This window comes from Tachyglossus aculeatus, unplaced genomic scaffold, assembly GCF_015852505.1.
Source record: "Tachyglossus aculeatus isolate mTacAcu1 unplaced genomic scaffold, mTacAcu1.pri scaffold_92_arrow_ctg1, whole genome shotgun sequence".
NCBI lineage: Eukaryota > Metazoa > Chordata > Mammalia > Monotremata > Tachyglossidae > Tachyglossus > Tachyglossus aculeatus.
Window position 1 is genome coordinate 2,179,322 of NW_024045098.1, and position 19,157 is coordinate 2,198,478.

The 19,157-nt window shown below is 48.9% G+C and overlaps 1 protein-coding gene across 1 annotated transcript; it reads right to left on the reverse strand.

The window, feature by feature from the left end:
• Positions 1 to 752: 752 nt before the first annotated feature.
• On the reverse strand, positions 753 to 18,768 carry LOC119924293 (vomeronasal type-2 receptor 26-like). The gene is given in 10 exon segments (XM_038743203.1): positions 753 to 1,162; positions 2,568 to 2,882; positions 2,885 to 3,064; positions 4,808 to 4,982; positions 6,332 to 6,465; positions 6,520 to 6,787; positions 6,869 to 7,206; positions 7,459 to 7,578; positions 14,562 to 14,755; positions 18,449 to 18,768. Coding segments are annotated over 10 exon segments (2,454 nt in total).
• Between the last annotated feature and the right edge of the window lie 389 nt (positions 18,769 to 19,157).

A 19,157-nucleotide genomic window follows, 5' to 3' on the forward strand; every position in this document is an offset into this window, starting at 1 on the left:
TTCAGTAAATACAATTGAATGATTGTTCTAATAATTTTATTTTCCATATTTCTTTGGTGAGACAAAGATGAGAAATGAAATGGGAGAAGTGATGTTCACAAGCTGTAGCTAATGGAAAGCCAAACGACCTAGAAAAAGGGAGTGGGAGTTGAATTATGTAGCTATAATTCATTTATTTAAATTAATGTCTGTCTCCCCTTCTAGACTGTAAACACGTTGTGGGCAGGGAATGTGTTTGTTATACGTTTATATCATACGCTCCCAAGGGCTTAATACAGTGCTCTGTATACAATAAGTGCTCAATAAATACTGACTGATTGTATGAGGAGGTGGAAAGAGGGAAGAGCTAGAATGGACAGGATCAGAGTCCCAGAGTGGGGACTGATTCCGGATTTATGTGCGCCATCCCACTCGACTAGAGCTCTCCCAGGGATTCAGGATGGACATGTTGGGACCTGCTTCTTCTCTCTCTGCCTAGGGGAGGCGCTGTCCTAGGCGTTCTTCTGAGGATAGAGATTGATGTGCTGCTCGACCGAACTCATGCCATCATGATCAATCATGGGCGGAAGGTTGGGAGCCAAAGGAAAGGGAGGAACGTGAAGGATTTGGGAGCCGATCAGGAAAATCATCTCAGGAGAAACAGTATCCTCTGGGGGACGTCCATGGTGTCTTGTGTCCATGGGGAGGGGCTGCATTTAAACCCCTGCCTTCAAGTGCCCACCTCCCTGAGCCTGGCCCTGATTGTGTCCCACTTAAGGATTCCCCTGCCTCCCCAGGAGCCGCCCTCTGATGTTCCTGTCCGGCCTTAGCAAGATCACATAGACCTTGGGCCTAAAGATGCAGCAGAGGAGCCCGGCGCTGGAGGCCAGGAAGGAGAAGACCTCCACGGGCACCATGGCCTTGCCCTTGGTGCTCAGGTACATGGGCAGAAAGGAGACCCAGAGGCTGAAGAACATCAACATGCTGAACATGATGAACGTGGTCTCATTGAAGCTGTCTGACTGATTCCTGGCCAGGAAGGCAACCATCAGGATGACTAGGGCCAGGAGTCCGATGTAGCCCAGGACGCAGTAGAAGGCTGTGGCGGAGCCCTCGTTGCACTGGATGATGATGACCTCGGCTTCAGAAGCCATGTCCCTGTCAGGGAACGGGGGGGAGGTTCATTCATTCATTCATTCATTCATTCAATGGTATATATTGAGCGCTTACTGTGTACAGGGCACTGTAGTAAGCGCTTGGGAAGTACAACTTGGCAACATATAGAGTCGGTCCCTACCCAATAGTGGGCTCACAGTCTAGAAAGGGGAGACAGAGAACAAAATAAAACATATTAACAAAATAAAATAAATAGAATATGTACAAGTAAAATACATGAACAGAGTAATAAATACGTACAAACATATATACATACATACAGGTGCTGTGGGGAAGGGAAGGAGGTAAGAGGGGGATGGAGAGGGGGAGGAGGGGGAGAGGAAGGAGGGGGCTCAGTCTGGGAAGGTCTCCTGGAGGAGGTGAGCTCTCAGTAGGGCCTTGAAGGGAGGAAGAGAGCTAGCTTGGCGAATGTTCAGGGGGAGGGCATTCCAGGCCAGGGGGATGACGTGAACCGGGGGTCGACGGCGGGATAGGCGAGAACGAGGCACGGTGAGGTGATTAGCTGCAGAGGAGCAGAGGGTGCAGGCTGGGCTGTAGAAGGAGAGAAGGGAGGTGAGGTAGGAGGGGCGAGGTGATGGAGAGCCTTGAAGCCGAAGCTGAGGAGTTTCTGCCTGATGCGTGGGTTGATTGGTAGCCACTGGAGATTTTTTAAGAGGGGAGTAACATGCCCAGAGCATTTCTGGACAAAGACAATAAGACAATCCGGGCAGCGGCGTGAAGTATGGATTGAAATAGGGAGAGACAGGAGGATGGGAGATCGGAGAGGAGGCTGATACAGTAGTCCAGACGGGATAGGATGAGAGCTTGAACAAGCAGGGTAGCGGTTTGGATGGAGAGGAAAGGACGGATCTTGGCAATATTGCGGAGGTGAGACCGGCAGGTTTTGGTGACGGCTTGGATTTGAGGGGTGAACGAGAGACTGGAGTCGAGGATGACACTAAGATTCAGGACTTGTGAGACGGGAAGGATGGAACTGCCGTCAACAGTGATGGGAAAGTCAGGGAGAGGGCAGGGTTTGGGAGGGAAGACAAGGAGTTCAGTCTTGGACATGTTGAGTTCAAAGGAAAGGGAACGGGGAGGAGGGATAGTGAGAAAGCGACACTGGGGGGCGAGAAGGAAACCGTCGCCTCCTCCTTTTCCGGTGAGTCTGGGGGAGTGGGAGAAGAAGAGGCCTCCACTGGAGAGAGCAGCAGAAGACACCGTGTCGTCCGGAGACAGCCATGTTTCAGTTAGGGCAAGGAGGAGTAGAGACCTGGAAAGAAATCGGTCCAGGATGAAAGGGAGCTTACTTATAACGGAGCGGGGATTCCAGAGGCCACACTCGGCAGCAGCTGTCGAGGGAGGGGGAGGGGGAAGAGTGCGAGGGGTGTGGAGCATTTGGATTGGGATGAGTAGGCGGGGGTTGGAGGTCCCCAGCCAGACTGTGCAGATGCCCACTTGGATGAGAGAGCAGATGCAGACAATGGAGAAAGGCACCCTGGGCCCCAGCCATGTCCTCTTTCTGCTCCCCGGCCTGGTAGCCTTGAAGGCTAGGATCAGAGTGACTATCTTAGTCAGCACGGCGGAAATAGCCCCTGAAAAGATGACTCCGAAGGTTATCTGTCGCAGGAGGCAGGTGAATAGGCCGGGGCGGCCACCAAAGGTCAAGGAGGACAGGAAGCAGAGCAAGAGGGCAGTGAGGAGCGTGTAACTGAGACTGCAGTTGTTAGCTTTCAGTATGGGGGTGTTCTGGCGTGGACAAAGACCCCCAAAACCAGAGCGCTTAGGAGAGAGAAACAGAGGCCTAAGGACACCAGAACCATTCCCAGAGATTTCTCGTAGGAAAGGAAGATCTCCCCTTTTGGATTACACTGATCTCTTTGACGATTTGGAAATTCATTTTCGGCACACTTGACACATTGATCCGTATCTGAAAGGAATAAATGGGATTTCCCTCCTCACCTGGGACGAGGGAAGTTCACAGTACAAGTGCAAGGGAAGGCAAAGAAGAGCATCCAGAAGAATAAGATGAATGGACAAGCTGCTTTCAAAGGACTGGGACAAGTCTACCAACTTTGTTATAAGATAGTCTTCCAAGTGCTTAGTTCTGCACACGGTAAACACCCAATGAATGCCATTGATTGACTGGAATGATAAGTGTGGTTCAGTCTGCCCGTTAAATTTGCACTTGGATTTTTATCATGCATTCACCTCCACCCTGCTCAGCCCCAGAATCCATACTCTTAATTCATTTTAATATCTGTCTCTTCCTCTAGACTGTAAGCTCCTTGAGAGCAGGGAACGTACCTACCAACTATTATATCGTACTCTCCCAAGCGCTCAGTACAGTGCTCTGTGCTTTGCACATAGTATGCGCTTAATGTGTCATCATTATAATTATTATTAAGCACTCAGTTAATACGATTGATCGATTGATTAATTGATTGAGGGCCGGGAACATGTTTAGCAACTCTGCTGTCTTGTACTCTCCCACATGCTTAGAACAGTGCTTCACACAAGGTAGGTGCTCAATTAATACCACTGATTGATGGATTGATGACAGGGGAATGAGGGAAGCCTCCCAAATTGCAAATGCTGTGGACTGGGCCCAGAATCTAACACCAGTCAAACAATAGGGCACAGAATAAGCTAGGGAACTCGGCTGTCTCACACCCCACCTCCAGACAAGCCTAGTGGAAGGGGCCGGGGCCTAGGAGTCAGAAGGACAGGGTTATAATCCCTGCTCTGCCCCATGTCTGCTGTATGACCTCGGGCAAATCAATGCACTTCTCTTTCCCTCAGTTACCTCATTTGTAAACTGGGGATGAAGACTGTAAATCCCATTTGTGGCAGCAAGGCGTAGTGGATAGGGTGCAGGCCTGGGAGTAAGAAGGTCATGGGTTCTAATCCCAGCTCTGCCACATTTCTGATGTATGAACTTGGGCAAGTCACTTCATTTCTCTGTGTCTCAGTTATCTCATCTATAAAATGAGGATTGAGACTGTAAACCACATGTGGGACAGGGACTGTGTTCGTTCAATTTCCTTGTATTCACCTCAGCAGTTAGTACAGTGTTTAGCATATAGTAAGCACTTAACAAATGCTACAATTATCATTATTATTATTACATGGACTGTATCCAACCTGATTAACTTGTATCTACCCTAGTGCATAGTACAGTGCCTAGCACATAGTAAGCACTCAACAGAAACCATAAAAAACCTATAGGTATCTTGGTGCCTCTGTCAGGGACGTAGGCACAAAAAATAATAATTTGGGTATTCATTAAGTTCTTACTATGTTCACAGCACTGTACAAGATCATCAGGTTCCAAATGGGGCTCACAAACTAAGTAGGAGGGAGAACTGGTATTGAATCCTCATTTTGCAGATGAAGGAACAGAGGCACAGAGAACTGAAGTGACTTATCCAAGGTCACAACAGCAGATAACTGGCAGAGCTGGGATTAGAACCCAGGTCCTTCTTATGCCCAGGTCAGTGTTCTATCAACTAGGCCATGTTGCTTCTCTAGACACCTAGGAAACTCTTAGAAAACATTGCAGTCTTTGTTGTTATTATTGTTATTATTTCTCACTCTCAGAAAGATCTCCCAGAAAGTCCTGCCCTTCCCATTGCTGTTTGACCGGGAAGTACTATTCTCCACTGACTCTTACCCGTCCGATTGCTGATCTCTCCCTCGGCACAGGATACGCAGTCGTGGCAGCAGGCGGTTTTCCCTTCTCGAGCCGTTTTCCTGAAACCTGTCTGGCAGCTCTCGCTACACACGGAGCGGAGGTTATGTGTGAGGAGGGAAAGAGTGAAATGGGCAGGACATTGAGCCTTTCCTTCCTGGGACTCAGGAGCATGGGGGAAGACGGGAAAGGATATAGAATTCCCAGGGCAATGTTCTATTCATTACATAAGGGTGGGAGACTATGAGTTCAATCAGAGCTCAGAATAGTCTTCATCTTCAATGGGATCTATTGTGCAGTTTCTGTGTGCTCAGTGCTGCACAAGGCACTTTAGAGAGCAATCAGTCAGTCAATCAAACCATTAATGGCATGTATTAAGTACTTAATGTGTGCAGAGCACTGTGTTTAGTGCTTGGGAGAGTAAAGTGCAACAGAGTTGGTGGACACGTTCTCAGCGCACAACAAGCTCACAGTCTAGGGGGAGACCGGCATCAATATAAAAAAAATTTTAATATATAACTCATGGATATGTACTTAAGTGCTGTAGGACAAGTATCAGATGCCCAAAGGGCACAGATCCAAGCACATAGACGACAAAGAAGTAAGACAGTGCTGCGGGAAAAGTGGACTTAATCAGGGAAGGCTTCCTGGAGTAGATGTGACTTTAATAAGGCTTTGAAAGTGGGGAGAGTGGTGGTCTGACGTTTACAGAAGAAGAGGGAGTACCAGGCCAGAGGGAGGATATGGGTTAGGGGTAGGTAGCAAGCTTGAGGAGATTGAGGTACAGTAAGTAAGCTGATGCTAGAGGAGTGGAGTGTGGGGGCCGGTCTGTAGTAGGAGATCAGTGAGGTAAGGTAGGAGGGAGTGAGCTGACTGAATGCTTTAAAGCTAGTGGTAAGGAGTCTTCTCATTTTATTTCATCGAATATTCCAGCTTTACCAGCTTCCAGGCCAATATGACAATCTGGAATCTCATTCAATAACGCTTCCTCAATCAACCGATCAATCAGTGGCATTTAGTGAACATTTCCTTTATATAGAGCACTGTACTAAGCACTTGGCAGAGTACAATACAAGAGTTCGAAGACACATTCCCTGTACACAAGGAGCATCCAGGCCAGAGGAGGAGACAGACATTAAAATAAATTATGGATATGGACGTTGTGGGCCCAGAATGTGTCTGTCGCATTGTTACACTAGATTCTCCCAAGGGCTAAGTACCGTGCTCTGTGCACAGTAAGTGCTCAGCGATTACGATTGACTGACTGACTGTCTGACTGATAGAAAGACCATGGGACTGAGGGTGGGGTGAAACTGTATGACAGCTTCCTGGCCAGGAAGGTTACTGCGAACCTGACCAGGGCCAGGAGCCCCATATAGCCCAGGACACAGTAGAGAGCTGTGGCTGAGCCCTCAGTGCACTGGATGATGATGACCCAGTCCTCAGACGCCACGTCCACGCGGGGAACGGAGCTGAGATCCCCAGCCAGACCGTGCAGATGCCCACTTGGACGAGGGAGCAGATGCAGGTGATGGAGGAAGGCACTCTGGTCCCCAGCCTCTTGCTCATTCTGCTCCCCGGCCCAATGGCCGTGAAGGACAGAACCACAGTGACCGTCTTGGCCGACACAGTGGAAATGACTACGGAGAAGATGACTCCAAAGGCCGTTTGTCAAAGTGTGCAGCTCATCTCACCCTCCTCCTCCTCCTGCTGCTCCTCCTCCTCCTTTATTACCTGAGAAAATAGCCCATCCCACATGATCCTCTCCTCATTGATGATGAACTCTTGGCCAGCTGGGGCCAAGGGGATGAACTCTCCAACTCTGACGTAGACCTTGGTGCCGTTCTGCAAAATCTGACAGTTCAGGATGTCAAACCTACTGGTACTCCAGCCGAGGTCATCCAAATGGACCTGCTCACCAGCGCCGGTGTGGATCTGAGTGTTCTTCAGAGATAAGTGAAGCTGGAGGGAGAAGGAGACACCAGTGACTCAAGTCTCCAAAGTAGCAATGTACCATAATGGATAGAGGGAGGGGAGAATTACCTGCCATGGATGAGGGATCCGACTTGGTCCTTCTTCTGATGACTCCATGTCCTTCTCAGCCCAGATCCCTTGGTGGAGGACGTGAGTGATGTCGTATACAGCACTGTACACGCGGTAAACCCGGGGAGACAGGTTCATGTCCCAGAAGTCCAAGGACCTATTCTCCAACGTATTGTTTAAGTCACACAGTCCCAGGGAATCACATCTATCCGGATCATCTACAAATGGACAATCAAAAGTCCACCGCCAGAATGACTGAAGAAACATGTCCTGCGGGTATTTCCGAGGGTTCAGGGCCCATTCGAAATCCCTGAAACCCGGAATCTCCTTCCTATGGACTGAAAATGACAAGAAGCCTTGGAAAAAAAGTGTTATTTCTGATAAGGGGATTGATTGTCAAATCCCAATCTGATGTGGTGACCCAGACTTTGCCGAGAATAGGGAAGCTATGCAGATTTAAAACAAATGACGGTAATATCCATAGGCAGTGACTACATTCGCTGATGATGTCATAATTTGTTTGTAGTGAGAGTCAATCCTATTGGTATATTTGGTAAAATATTCATTGATTCTTTCAACATAAGCCACACAGATGCCATTCTTGGCCATCTCCTCTGTTAGCACCGTAGCGTACGTCTCCCCTCGAATGTCATCGGTGACCAGGAGGCCGATCCAGACCCAGTGAAAATGTTTCATGAGTCGGATCATCCCTGAAGGCAGATTTGGGGAACTCACTGAGTTCTGATAGAGAGGGGAACCGGGCCTTATCTTTGAGAGTGGGCTCCTCTGGGCCATAGCAGATCTACATGGAAGACAGAGCAGGGGAAGAGGGGACTCCGGAGTGGACATACGGACAGATCGACATCACCACGTTAATACTTTCACCCATCCTGTCCCTCCTAGATTACTGCATTAGCCTCCTTGCTGACCTCCTAGTTTCCTGTCTCTCCCCACTGCAGTCCATAACTCACTCAGGTGCCCAGATCATTCGTCTACAAAAAGCATTCAGGATATGTCACCCTGCTCCTCCAAAAATTCGAGGGGTTGCCCATCCACCTCCACATCAAACAAAAACTCTTCATCATTGGCTTTAAGACACTCCATCACCTTGCCCTCTCCGATCTCACCTCCCTTCTCTCCTTCTACAACCCAGCCCTCATACTTCGCTCCTCTAGTGCTAACCTTCTCACTGCATTTCAGTCTCACCTATCTTGCCACCGACCCCTAGCCCATGTCCTGCCTTGAGCCTGGAATGCCCTCCCTCCTTAAATCCCACAGGCAATTGCTCTAGACAACTTCAAAGTCTTATTGAAGGCACGTCTCCTCCAAAAGTCCTTCTCAAATTAAGCCCCACGTTCCCTCATCTCTCACTCCCTTCTGCGTTGCCCAGACTTACTCCTTTTGCTCTTTCCCCCGCCCATTCCCACAAAACTGATGCACATATCTGTAATTTTATTTATTTATATTCATGTCTGTTTCTCTCCCTCTAAACTGTACGTTTGTTGTGGGTAGGGAATGTGTCTGTTTAGTGTTGCATTATCCTCTCCCAAGTGCTTTGTATAGTGCTCTGGACACAGTAAGTTCTCAATAAATACGATTGATTGAATGAATGAATGAATCAATAAATCACACAATGTTCCCAAATCAATCAATCAATCCATGGTGTTTACTGACTCCTTGCTAGGTGTAGAGCCCTGTACTACACACTTTAGGGACTACAACAGAGCTGTCAGACAGGATCCCTGCCCACAAGGGGCTTACAGTCTCCAGGGGTCAGCATCTTTCATTCCAGGCAAAGACACAAGTCCATTTAATTGACTTCTGTACATTAATCAATCAATCAATCATATTTCTTGAGCGCTTACTGTGTGCAGAGCACTGTACTAAGCGCTTGGGAAGTACAAGTTGGCAACATGTAGAGACAGCTCCTACCCAACAGTGGGCTCACGGTCTAGAAGGGGGAGACTGAGAACAAAACAAAACATATTAACAAAATAAAATAAATAGAATAGATATGTGCAAGTAAAATAAATACATAAATTAATAGAGTAATAAATATGTACAAAATATGTACAGGTGCTGTGGGGAAGGGAAAGAGGTAAGACGGGGGGATGGAGAGGGGGACGAGGGGGAGAGGATGGAGGGAGCTTAGTCTGGGAAGGCCTCCTGGAGGAGGTGAACTCTCAGTAGGACCTTGAAGGGAGGAAGAGAGCTAGCTTGGCGGATGTTGGGAGGGAGGGTATTCCAGGCCAGGGGGATGACGTGGGCCGGGGGTCGACGGCGGGACAGGCGAGAACGAGGCACGGTGAGGAGATTAGCGGCAGAGGAGTGAAGGGTGCAGGCTGGGCTGTAGAAGGAGAGAAGGGAGGTGAGGTAGGACCGCGTGGCCTTGCTGCTCCTGGAAGGATCCTCTCCTCAGAGCGTGCCGCCATAGACGCCCGGGACTCCGTTCCAGAGAGGCCCGCCTGCCGTCATGCCGCGCGGCCTTGCTGCTCCTGGAGTGATCCTCTTCTCAGAGCGCCCCCATAGACGCCCGGGACTCCATTCCCGAGAGGCCCTCCCGCCCTCCCGCCATCACACCGCGTGGCCCCCGCTGCTCCCGGAAGGCTCTTCTCCTCAGAGCGCCAGAGATGCCCGCCATAGACGCCCGGGACTCCATTCCCGAGAGGCCCGCCCGCCTGCCCGCCATCACACCGCGTGGCCTCCGCTGCTCCCGAAGACTCCTCTCCTCCGAGCACCGCCATAGATGCCCCCTGCTTCCACCCCCACCCAGTTAAGCGACCTTCCTTATAGTGCCCCCCAAACCCTCTTCCCGATCCGGTCCTGACTGACTCCCCCCCCCCACTCACCCGGGAAAAAGGCCCTTGTTATCACCAAGTTACATTAACGACAACCTCATTCGCACCTACTCAGCCTTACTGTCCCGCCATAGACCCCCGGCCCACGTCCTCCCCCGGGCCTGGAATGCCCTCCCTCTGCCCATCCGCCAAGCTAGCTCTCTTCCTCCCTTCAAGGCCCTACTGAGAGCTCAGCTTCTCCAGGAGGCCTTCCCAGACTGAGCCCCTTTCTTCCTCTCCCCCTCGTCCCCCTCACCATTCCCCGCATCTTACCTCCTTCCCTTCCCTACAGGACCTGTATATATGTATATATGTTTGTACATATTTATTACTCCATTTATTTATTTATTTTACTTGTACCGATCTATTCTATTTATTTTATTTTGTTAATACGTTTGGTTTTGTTCTCTGTCTCCCCCTTCTAGGCTGTGAGCCCACTGTTGGGTAGGGACTGTCTCTATATGTTGCTAGCTTGTACTTCCCAAGCGCTTAGTACAGTGTTCTGCACACAGTAAGCGCTCAATAAATACGATTGATTGATTGATTGATAGGAGGGGGCGAGTTGATGGAGAGTCTTGAAGCCGAGGGTGAGGAGTTTCTGCCTGATGCTCAGATTGCTTGGTAGCCACTGGAGATTTTTGAGGAGGGGAGTAACATGCCCAGAACGTTTCTGGACAAAGACAATCCGGGCAGATTGTCATTGATTATTTAATTCATTCAATAGTAATTACTGAATGCTTACTGTGTGCAGAGCACTGTACTAAGCAATTGGAAAGCACAATTAAGCAAGAAAGAAAGACAATCCCTACCGAACAACGGGATCACAGTCTAGAAGTGGGGGAGACAGACAACACAAAACAAAGCAAGTAGACAGGTATCAATAACATCACCATAAATAAATAGAATTATAGACATATACACATACATAAACTCGCTCCCACGTCTTCAACTATCATTTCTACGCTCATGACACCCAAATCTACATCTTTGCCCCTGCTCTCTCTCCCTCCCTTCTGGCTCGGGTCTTCTCCTGCCTTCAGGACATCTCCATCTGGATGTCTGCCCGCCATCTAAAACTCATTATGTCCAAGACTGAACTCCTTATCTTCCCTCCCAAACCCTGCCCTCTCCCTGACTTTCCCATCACCGAAAACGGCACTACCATCCTTCCTGTCTCTAAAGCCCGCAACCTTGGTGTCACCCTCGAATCTGCTCTCTCGTTCTCCCCTCACATCCAATCTGTCACCAAAACCTGCCGGTCGTACCTCCACAACACCGCCAACATCACCCTTTCCTCTCCATCTAAACCGCTACCTTGCTTTTTCAATCTCTCATCTTATCCTGACTGGATTACTGCAACAGCATCCTCTCTGATCTCCCATCCTCTTGTCTCTTCCCGCTTCAGTCTATACTTCACGCTGGTGCCCGGATCATCTTTGTGCAGAAACGCTCTGGGCATGTTACTCCCCTCCTCAAAAATCTCCAGGGGATGCCTGTCAACCTACGAATCAAGCAAAAATTCCTCACTCTCGGCTTCAAGGCTCTCCATTCATTCATTCATTCATTCAATCGTATTTATTGAGAGCTTACTGTGTGCAGAGAACTGTACTAAGCGCTTGGGAAGTACAAGTTGGCAACATGTAGAGACAGTCCCTATGGGCTCACAGTTTGGAAGAGGGAGACAGACAACAAAACAGAATATGTGGACAGGTGTCAAGTCGTCAGAACAAAAACAATTAAAGCAAAATTTACATCATTAACAAAATAAATAGAATAGTAAATATGTACAAGTAAACTAAATAGAGTAATAAATCTGTACAAACAAATATCCAGGTGTTGCGGGGAGGGGAAGGAGGCAGGGTAGGGGGGATGGGGAGGAACAGAGGAAAAGGAGAGTTCAGCCTGGGAAGGCCTCTTGGAGGACGTGAGTTCTCAGTAGGGCTTTGAAGGGAGGAAGAGAGCTAGCTTAGCGGATGTGTGGAGCGAGGGCATGCCAGGCCAGGGGGAGGACGTGGGCCGGGGGTCGATGGCGGGACAGGCGAGAACGAGGTACAGTAAGGAGGTTAGCGGTAGAGGAGTGGAGGGTGTGGGCTGAGCTGTAGAATGAGAGAAGGGAGGTGAGGTAGGGAGGGGCGAAGTGATGGGGAGCCTTGAAGCCGAGAGTGAGGAATTTTTGCTTGATGCGTAGGTTGACAGGCAGCCACTGGAGATTTTTGAGAAGGGAAGTGACGTGCCCATAGCGTTTCTGCACCAAGATGATCAGGGTAGCAGCGTGAAGTATAGACTGAATTGGGGAGAGACAAGAGGATGGGAGATCAGAGAGGATGCTGTTGCAGTAATCCAGTCGGGATAAGATGAGAGATTGAACGAGCAAGGTAGCGGTTTAGATGGAGAGGAAAGGGCGATGTTGGCGATGTTTTGGAGGTACGACCGGCAGGTTTTGGTGACAGATAGGATGTGAGGGGTGAACGAGAAAGCAGAGTCGAGGATGCCACCAAGGTTGCGGGCTTGTGAGACAGGAAGGATGGTAGTGCCGTTTACGGTGATGGGAAAGTCAGGGAGAGGGCAGGGTTTGGGAGGGAAGATAAGGAGTTCAGTCTTGGACATATTAAGTTTTAGATGGCGGGCAGACATCCAGATAGAGATGTCCTGAAGACAGGACGAGACACGAGCTTGAAGAGAGGGAGAGAGAGCCAGGACAGAGATGTAGATTTGGGTGTCATCAGCGTACAGATGATAGTTGAAGCCGTGGGAGCGAATGAGTTTACCAAGGGAGTGAGTGTAGGGAGAGAACAGGAGGGGACCGAGAACTGACCCTTGAGGAACCCCTACCGAAAGGGGATGGGAGGGGGAGGAGGAGCCCGCAAAGGAGACTGAGAATGAACGGCCGGAGAGATAAGAGGAGAACCAGGAGAGGACAGAGTCTGTGAAGCCAAGGTTGGATAGTGTGTTGAGGAGAAGTGGGTGGTCCACAGTGTCTGAGAGGTCGAGGAGGATTAGGATAGAGTAGGAGCCGTTGGATTTGGCAAGAAGGAGGTCATTGATGACCTTTGAGAGGGCAGTTTCGGGTGGAGTGTAGCGGACGTAAGCCAGATTGCAGGGCGTCGAGGACAGAGTTGGTGTTGAAGAATTCGAGGCAGTGGGTGTAGACGACTCGTTCTAGGAGTTTGGAGAGGAATGGTAGGAGGGAGATAGGGCGATAACTAGAAGGGGAGGTAGGGTCAAGAGAAGGGTTTTTTATGATGGGGGAGACGTGGGCATGTATGAAGGCAGAGGGGAAGGAACCAGGGGAGAGTGAGAGTTTGTAGATGGAAGTTAAGGAAGGGAGGAGGGAAGGGGCTAGAGATCTCATAAAATGGGAGGGAATGGGGTCTGAAGCACAGGTGGATGGAGTAGCACTTGAGAGGAGGTAGGAGAATGCATCTGAAGATATTGCTGGGAAGGATGAGAGAGCGCCGGAGGGGATTGAGAGCAGGGGGTGTTGGAGAAGGGGGAGGAGTGACTTTGGGAAGCTCAGACCTGATAGAGTTAGTTTTACTAATGAAGTAGGAAACCAGATTATTGGGTGTGAAGGATGAAGGAAGGGGAGGAACAGTGGGCCTGAAAAGGGAGTTGAATGTACAGAAGAGCTGACGGGGATGATGGGCATGGGTGTCAATAAGGGAGGAGAAATAATTGTGTCTGGCAGAGGAGAGAACAGAGTTAAGGCAGGAAAGGATAAACCTGAAGTGAACAAGGTTGTCTTGGTGTTTAGACTTTCACCAGCTGCGTTTCGGCATCACCTCGCCCCTTCCTACCTCACCTACGTTCTCTCCTTCTACAGCCCAGCCCGTACCCTCTGCTCTTCTGCTACTAACCTCCTCACTGCACCTCTTTTTCTCCTGTCCCGCCGTCGACCCCGACCCACGTCCTTCCCCTGGCCTGGAATGCCCTCCCTCCACACATCCACCAAGCTAGCTCTCTCCCTCCCTTCAAAGCCCTACTGAGAGCTCACCTCCTCCAGGAGGCCTTCCCAGACTGAGCACCCTTTTTCCCCTCCTCCTCCCCTTCCCCCCACCCTACCTCCTTCACCTCCCCTCAGCACCTGTATATATATGTACAGATTTATTATTCTATTTATTTTACTTGTAGATATTTACTATTCATTTTGTTAATGATGTGCTTATAGCTTTAATTCTATTTATTCTGACGATTTTGACACCTGTCTACATGTTTTGTTTTGTTGTCTTTCTCCCCCTTCTAGACTATGAGCCCATTGTTAGGTAGGGACCGTCTCTATATGTTGCCCACTTGTATTTCCCAAGCGCTTAGTACAGTGCTCTGCACACAGTAAGCGCTCAGTAAATGCGATTGAATGAATTAATTAATAAAATGAATGAAGCAATAAATACTTATATATATACACAAGTGCTGTGGTGCGGGGATGGGGATAGAGCAGAGGGAGGAAGTCGGGGTGATGGGGAGGGGAGGAAGAGCAGAGGAAAAACGGTGGGGGAATTTCCTAGCTTTGGACTCTGCATGGGCCATCACTTATTGCAGTGCTTGGCACATTGTACGTGCTTAACAAATACCATAAAACAACAACAAAAAACCCCTAATGCTTGTCTACCCCGTGCAGTGGGGAGTCCTCACCTGGGGGAGGTTCTAGAGTCCCAGCAGCCAGGAGCCAGTAGTGGACACTGCCAACAATATCCCTCCTATCAATCAATCAATCAATCGTATTTATTGATCGCTTACTGCGTGCAGAGCACTGTACTAAGCGCTTGGGAAGTGCAAGTTGGCAACATATAGAGACAGTCCCTACCCAACAGTGGGTCCTATGACAGCCACCAGTTTGTCCCGCTACTCTGGCTCACAGCTGTAATTGGGGACAGTTGTGGCTCTTCCCGAGAGCAGAGCCATGGAACTCTCGGCCCTGATCACCTCCAGGAAGTGGACGCTGAAGAGGTGGAATCCCAGGGAAATATTGAGTAACAGGCTGGGGTCCTTGTTGATCTCCTCCACAGCAAACACCAGGGCCATAAGATGCTGATAGTGCTTGGTGAAGTATCTGTAATGGGAAGGATGGGAGATGGCACAGAAACATCAGGACATAGCAAAAAGAGCTCAGGCCTGGGAGTCGGGAGGACCTGGGTTCTAATCTTGCCACAGCCACTTACCTGCTGTGTCATCCTGAACGAGTCACTTCACTTCTCTGTACCTCAGCTCCTTCATCTGTGAAATGGGGATTAAGATCGAGCCCCATGTGGGACATGGATTGTGCCCAACCTGATTAGCTTGACTCTATGCCAGTGCTTAGTACAGTGCCCGGCACTTAGGAAGCACTTACCAAATACTCCCCCCAAATATATGTGTTGAACTGTCAAGCGGCAGTGGGACAGTGGTGCGGAGGAGAAAGTCCCCGAGAACTACAATGGAAATGGGAAGTGAGTCCCAACCTTCCCAAATCTCTGAGAGGGAAAGCCTCAAGGAGACCGCAAACTAATCTAGGTGGGCGAGTCAATCAGAGATTTTGATTAAACACTTTCTATGTGCAAAGCACTGTGCTATGTGCTTGGGAGAGGGCAATATATAACACCCCTGATGAAAGAGGTGGTGGGTGCGCCATCACACCGCGTGGCCCCCGCTGCTCCCGGAAGGCTCCTTCCCTCCGAGCGCCGCCACAGACGCCCCCTGCTTCCACTCCCACCCACTCAAGGGACCTTCCTTATAGTGCCCCCCAACCCCCCTTCCCGGTCCGGTCCTGACTGACTCCCCGCCCCCACCCCGGGAAAAAGGCCCTTGTTATCACGGTTACATTAACGACAACCTCAATCGCACCTACTCAGCCTTCCTGTCCCGCCATCGACCCCCGGCCCACGTCCTCCCCCGGGCCTGGAATGCCCTCCCTCTGCCCATCCGCCAAGCTAGCTCTCTTCCTCCCTTCAAGGCCCTACTGAGAGCTCATCTCCTCCAGGAGGCCTTCCCAGACTGAGCCCCTTCCTTCCTCTCCCCCTCGTCCCCCTCTCCATCACCCTCATCTTACCTCCTTCCCTTCCCCACAGCACCGGTATATATGCATATACGGTTGTACATATTTATTACTCTATTTATTTATTTTACTTGTACCGATCTATTCTATTTATTTTATTTTGTTAGTATGTTTGGTTTTGTTCTCTGTCTCCCCCTTCTAGACTGTGAGCCCACTGTTGGGTAGGGACTGTCTGTATATGTTGCTAGCTTGTACTTCCCAAGCGCTTAGTACAGTGCTCTGCACACAGTAAGCACTCAATAAATACGATTGATTGATTGATTGATTTAAGAAAATTTTAATAGTCTGATCGCCTTTCTCCCCACTTCCCAATCCAACACCACAACTCTCCCCAATGTCAAATCTCTCTTCCTCAGAAATACTCCCCTGATTAGTTCACAGCACCTCAATCTCTCCAGCCCATTGCTTAATATAGATAGTATTCTTAACCTTAGCACTTACAGACTTATGCATATTTTCAAATTTATTTAATGATATATTCAGCTATTTTTCATCCTGATACAATTTTACTACTACTAATAATAATTGTGGTATCAGTTACTCAATCAGTGGTATTTATTGAGCATCTACTGTGTACAGAACAGTACACTAAGCATTTGGGATAGTACAATGTAACAGAGTTGATAGACAGGGTACCTGCCCACAGGGAGCTTTGTGCCAAGCTACTGTGATAGATGCAGGTTCATCAGGATAGACATAGTCCTTGCCCCACTTGGGACTCACAGTCTAGTAGGAGAGAGAACAGGTATTGAATCCTCATTTTACAGATGAGGAAACTGAGGCTCAGAGAAGGCATGTAACTTGCCCAAGGTCACCCACTGGGCGATTGGCAGAGCTGGGATTAGAACCCCAGGCCTCTGACTCGGACTAGCAGGCACGTGCTCTTTCCACTAGGCTGTGCTGCTTCCCTTTCATTCATTCGTTCAATCATTCATTCAATCGTATTCATTGAGTGCTTACTGTGTGCAGAGCACTGTACTAAGCGCTTGGGAGAGTATAATACAACAATAAACAGACACTTTCCCTGCCCACAACGAACTTACAGTCTAGAAGGAGAGACAGGCATTAATATAATTAAATAAATTTCAGGGCACTGTATTAATCACTTAGGAGAGTAAATTCAACAGAGTTGGTAGACACATGCCCTGAATCACAATGAACTTTTTTTACGGTATTTGTTAAGTTCTTACTATGTGTCAGACACTGTTCTAAGCACTGGGGTAGATGGAAGGTAATCAGTTTGGGCACAGTCCATGTCCTACATGTGGTTCAGAGTCACAAACCCCATTTTGCAGATGAGGTAACTGAGGCATAGAGAAGTTGAATGACTTGCTCAAGGTCACACAGCAGACAAATGGTATAGGTGGGACTAGAACCCCCTTCCTTTTGACTCGCAGACCCGGGCTGTAGCCTCTAGGTCATGCTGCTTCCCCTAAGCTTAGATTATAGAGAAGGGAGTCTGCCCCTTCTACCATACCTGACTGATATACTACAACATTTCACTCTTCCAATGCCAAGCTACTAATTGCACCTACTCACTGGTATTTTATAGGTAGTGCTTGACACATAGTATGTGCTGAACAAATACCATCATAATTAGGTCCCATTGAAGCCAAAGGGATTAGAACATAGTTCCGATGTTCTTTTTTAATTTTTGATGGTAGTTAGCGCTTACTATGTGCCAGGCACTGTTCTAAGCTTCGGGCACTGTTCTATGTGCTGGGCACTGTTCCAAATGGTGTCATTAATACCACAACCAATGTCAATGTTCTGCCATTAGTGAACTTATATCTAATATAGCGCGTAGACCAGGGCTAGACACATAGTATTTGCTTAACAACTGCCATAAAAATAAAACAAAACAAAACAAAATAAGAAAACCCAAATGATTGTTTGGTAACTTCCACGGCTATGGTTTCCCTTGTAATGACCGCTCTTAGATTGTGAGCACCCACTGGGGAGGGAACCATGTCTAATTCCCATCTGTTTATTGTCTCCCAGTGCTTAGTACGGTGTCCTGAACACAGTGAGTGCTTAACAAATATTACTACTCTTACTACTATCATTTTCAGGATTTCTGCTTAGGGTGACCTTCTTACCAAATGCCCAAGAAGATTCTCCCCTCAGATCATCTCTTTTTTTTAATGGTATTTATCGAATGCTTGCTATGTGGAAAGCACTGTCCTAAGTGTCCAGGAGAGTACAATGCAGTACAGAATTAACAGATATGTTCTCTGCCCATAACGAGTCCTACTCTTTCTACTGTCAGCTTCTTGTGGTCAGGAAGCCTGTCTACCAACTCTGCTGCATTGTACTCTCCTAATCAGTAAATTTATTAATCAATCACTTAGTCAATGGCATTTATTGGGCGCTGACTGTCTAGAGGGTTAGGAATGTCAGGGAGGAAGCAGAGGGAAGGGAGGACAATGAGGTGAGGATCGATAGAGAAAGCTCTATACTGAGGACCATTTTGGCCAAACAATCCCTGTAGGAGAGCTCTCTGCATACATCCACGGCAAAGAGAGAGAATCGGTTCACCCCAGAAATGAAGTGGACAGAGAAGATCTTCCCCAGGGCCGCCTTCATGTACTTGTTCCTCAGGCTTTAGAAGGGGGTGGGCAGCACTGTGTAGAATACGACCACTAGCAGATCCAATGTCGATGGGGAGGATAAGGGTGGCTTCAGATGGGCAAACGAAGCCGTGAAAAAAACAGAGAGACCACGGCCAAGTGAGGTAGACAGGTGGAGAAGGCTTTGGTCCGGCCCTTGGTAGCCGGCATCGTCAGCACCGCCAGGAAGCTGTGGACATAAGACTTGAGGATGGATGCAAAGCATCCCAAACCCAAAATAACACTGAGGACAAGAACACAGACCTCTGCTCGGGCCTCTGCAGGGCACATGGGTTTGAGCAGCTGGGGGACTTCACAGAAGAACTGGTGGATGATGCGAGGACTGCAAAAATGGAAGGAAAAGGTGGTGGCCATGTGCATCAGGTAGTAGAGACCCCCAATGAGCCAGGAGACAGTGGCCATCTTCCCACTAACCTCTCCGTCCATGATGATGTCATAGCTCAAGGGGCAGCAGATGGCCGCGTAGCGGTCATAGGACACCGCTCAAAGGATGAAAAACTCTGAACTACCAAAAAGAATCATTAATAAGCCGTGTGTAGCACACCCCAGGAAGGATATGGACAAGGAGTTGAGAATGGACTTTGGGACCACGGTGGTGATGTAGCAGAGATCTAAGAGGGACAGATTCCTGAGGAAAAAGTACATGGGAGTGTGGAGGCGCTGGTGAAGGGTGGTGATGGTAAGGATGAGGAGATTCCCCGTAAGGGTCACCAGGTAGACAAGGAGGAACAGCGTGGCATGGATCAGCTACTGGTCCTCTGAGAACCCCAGGAGAAGAAATTCCTTCAACA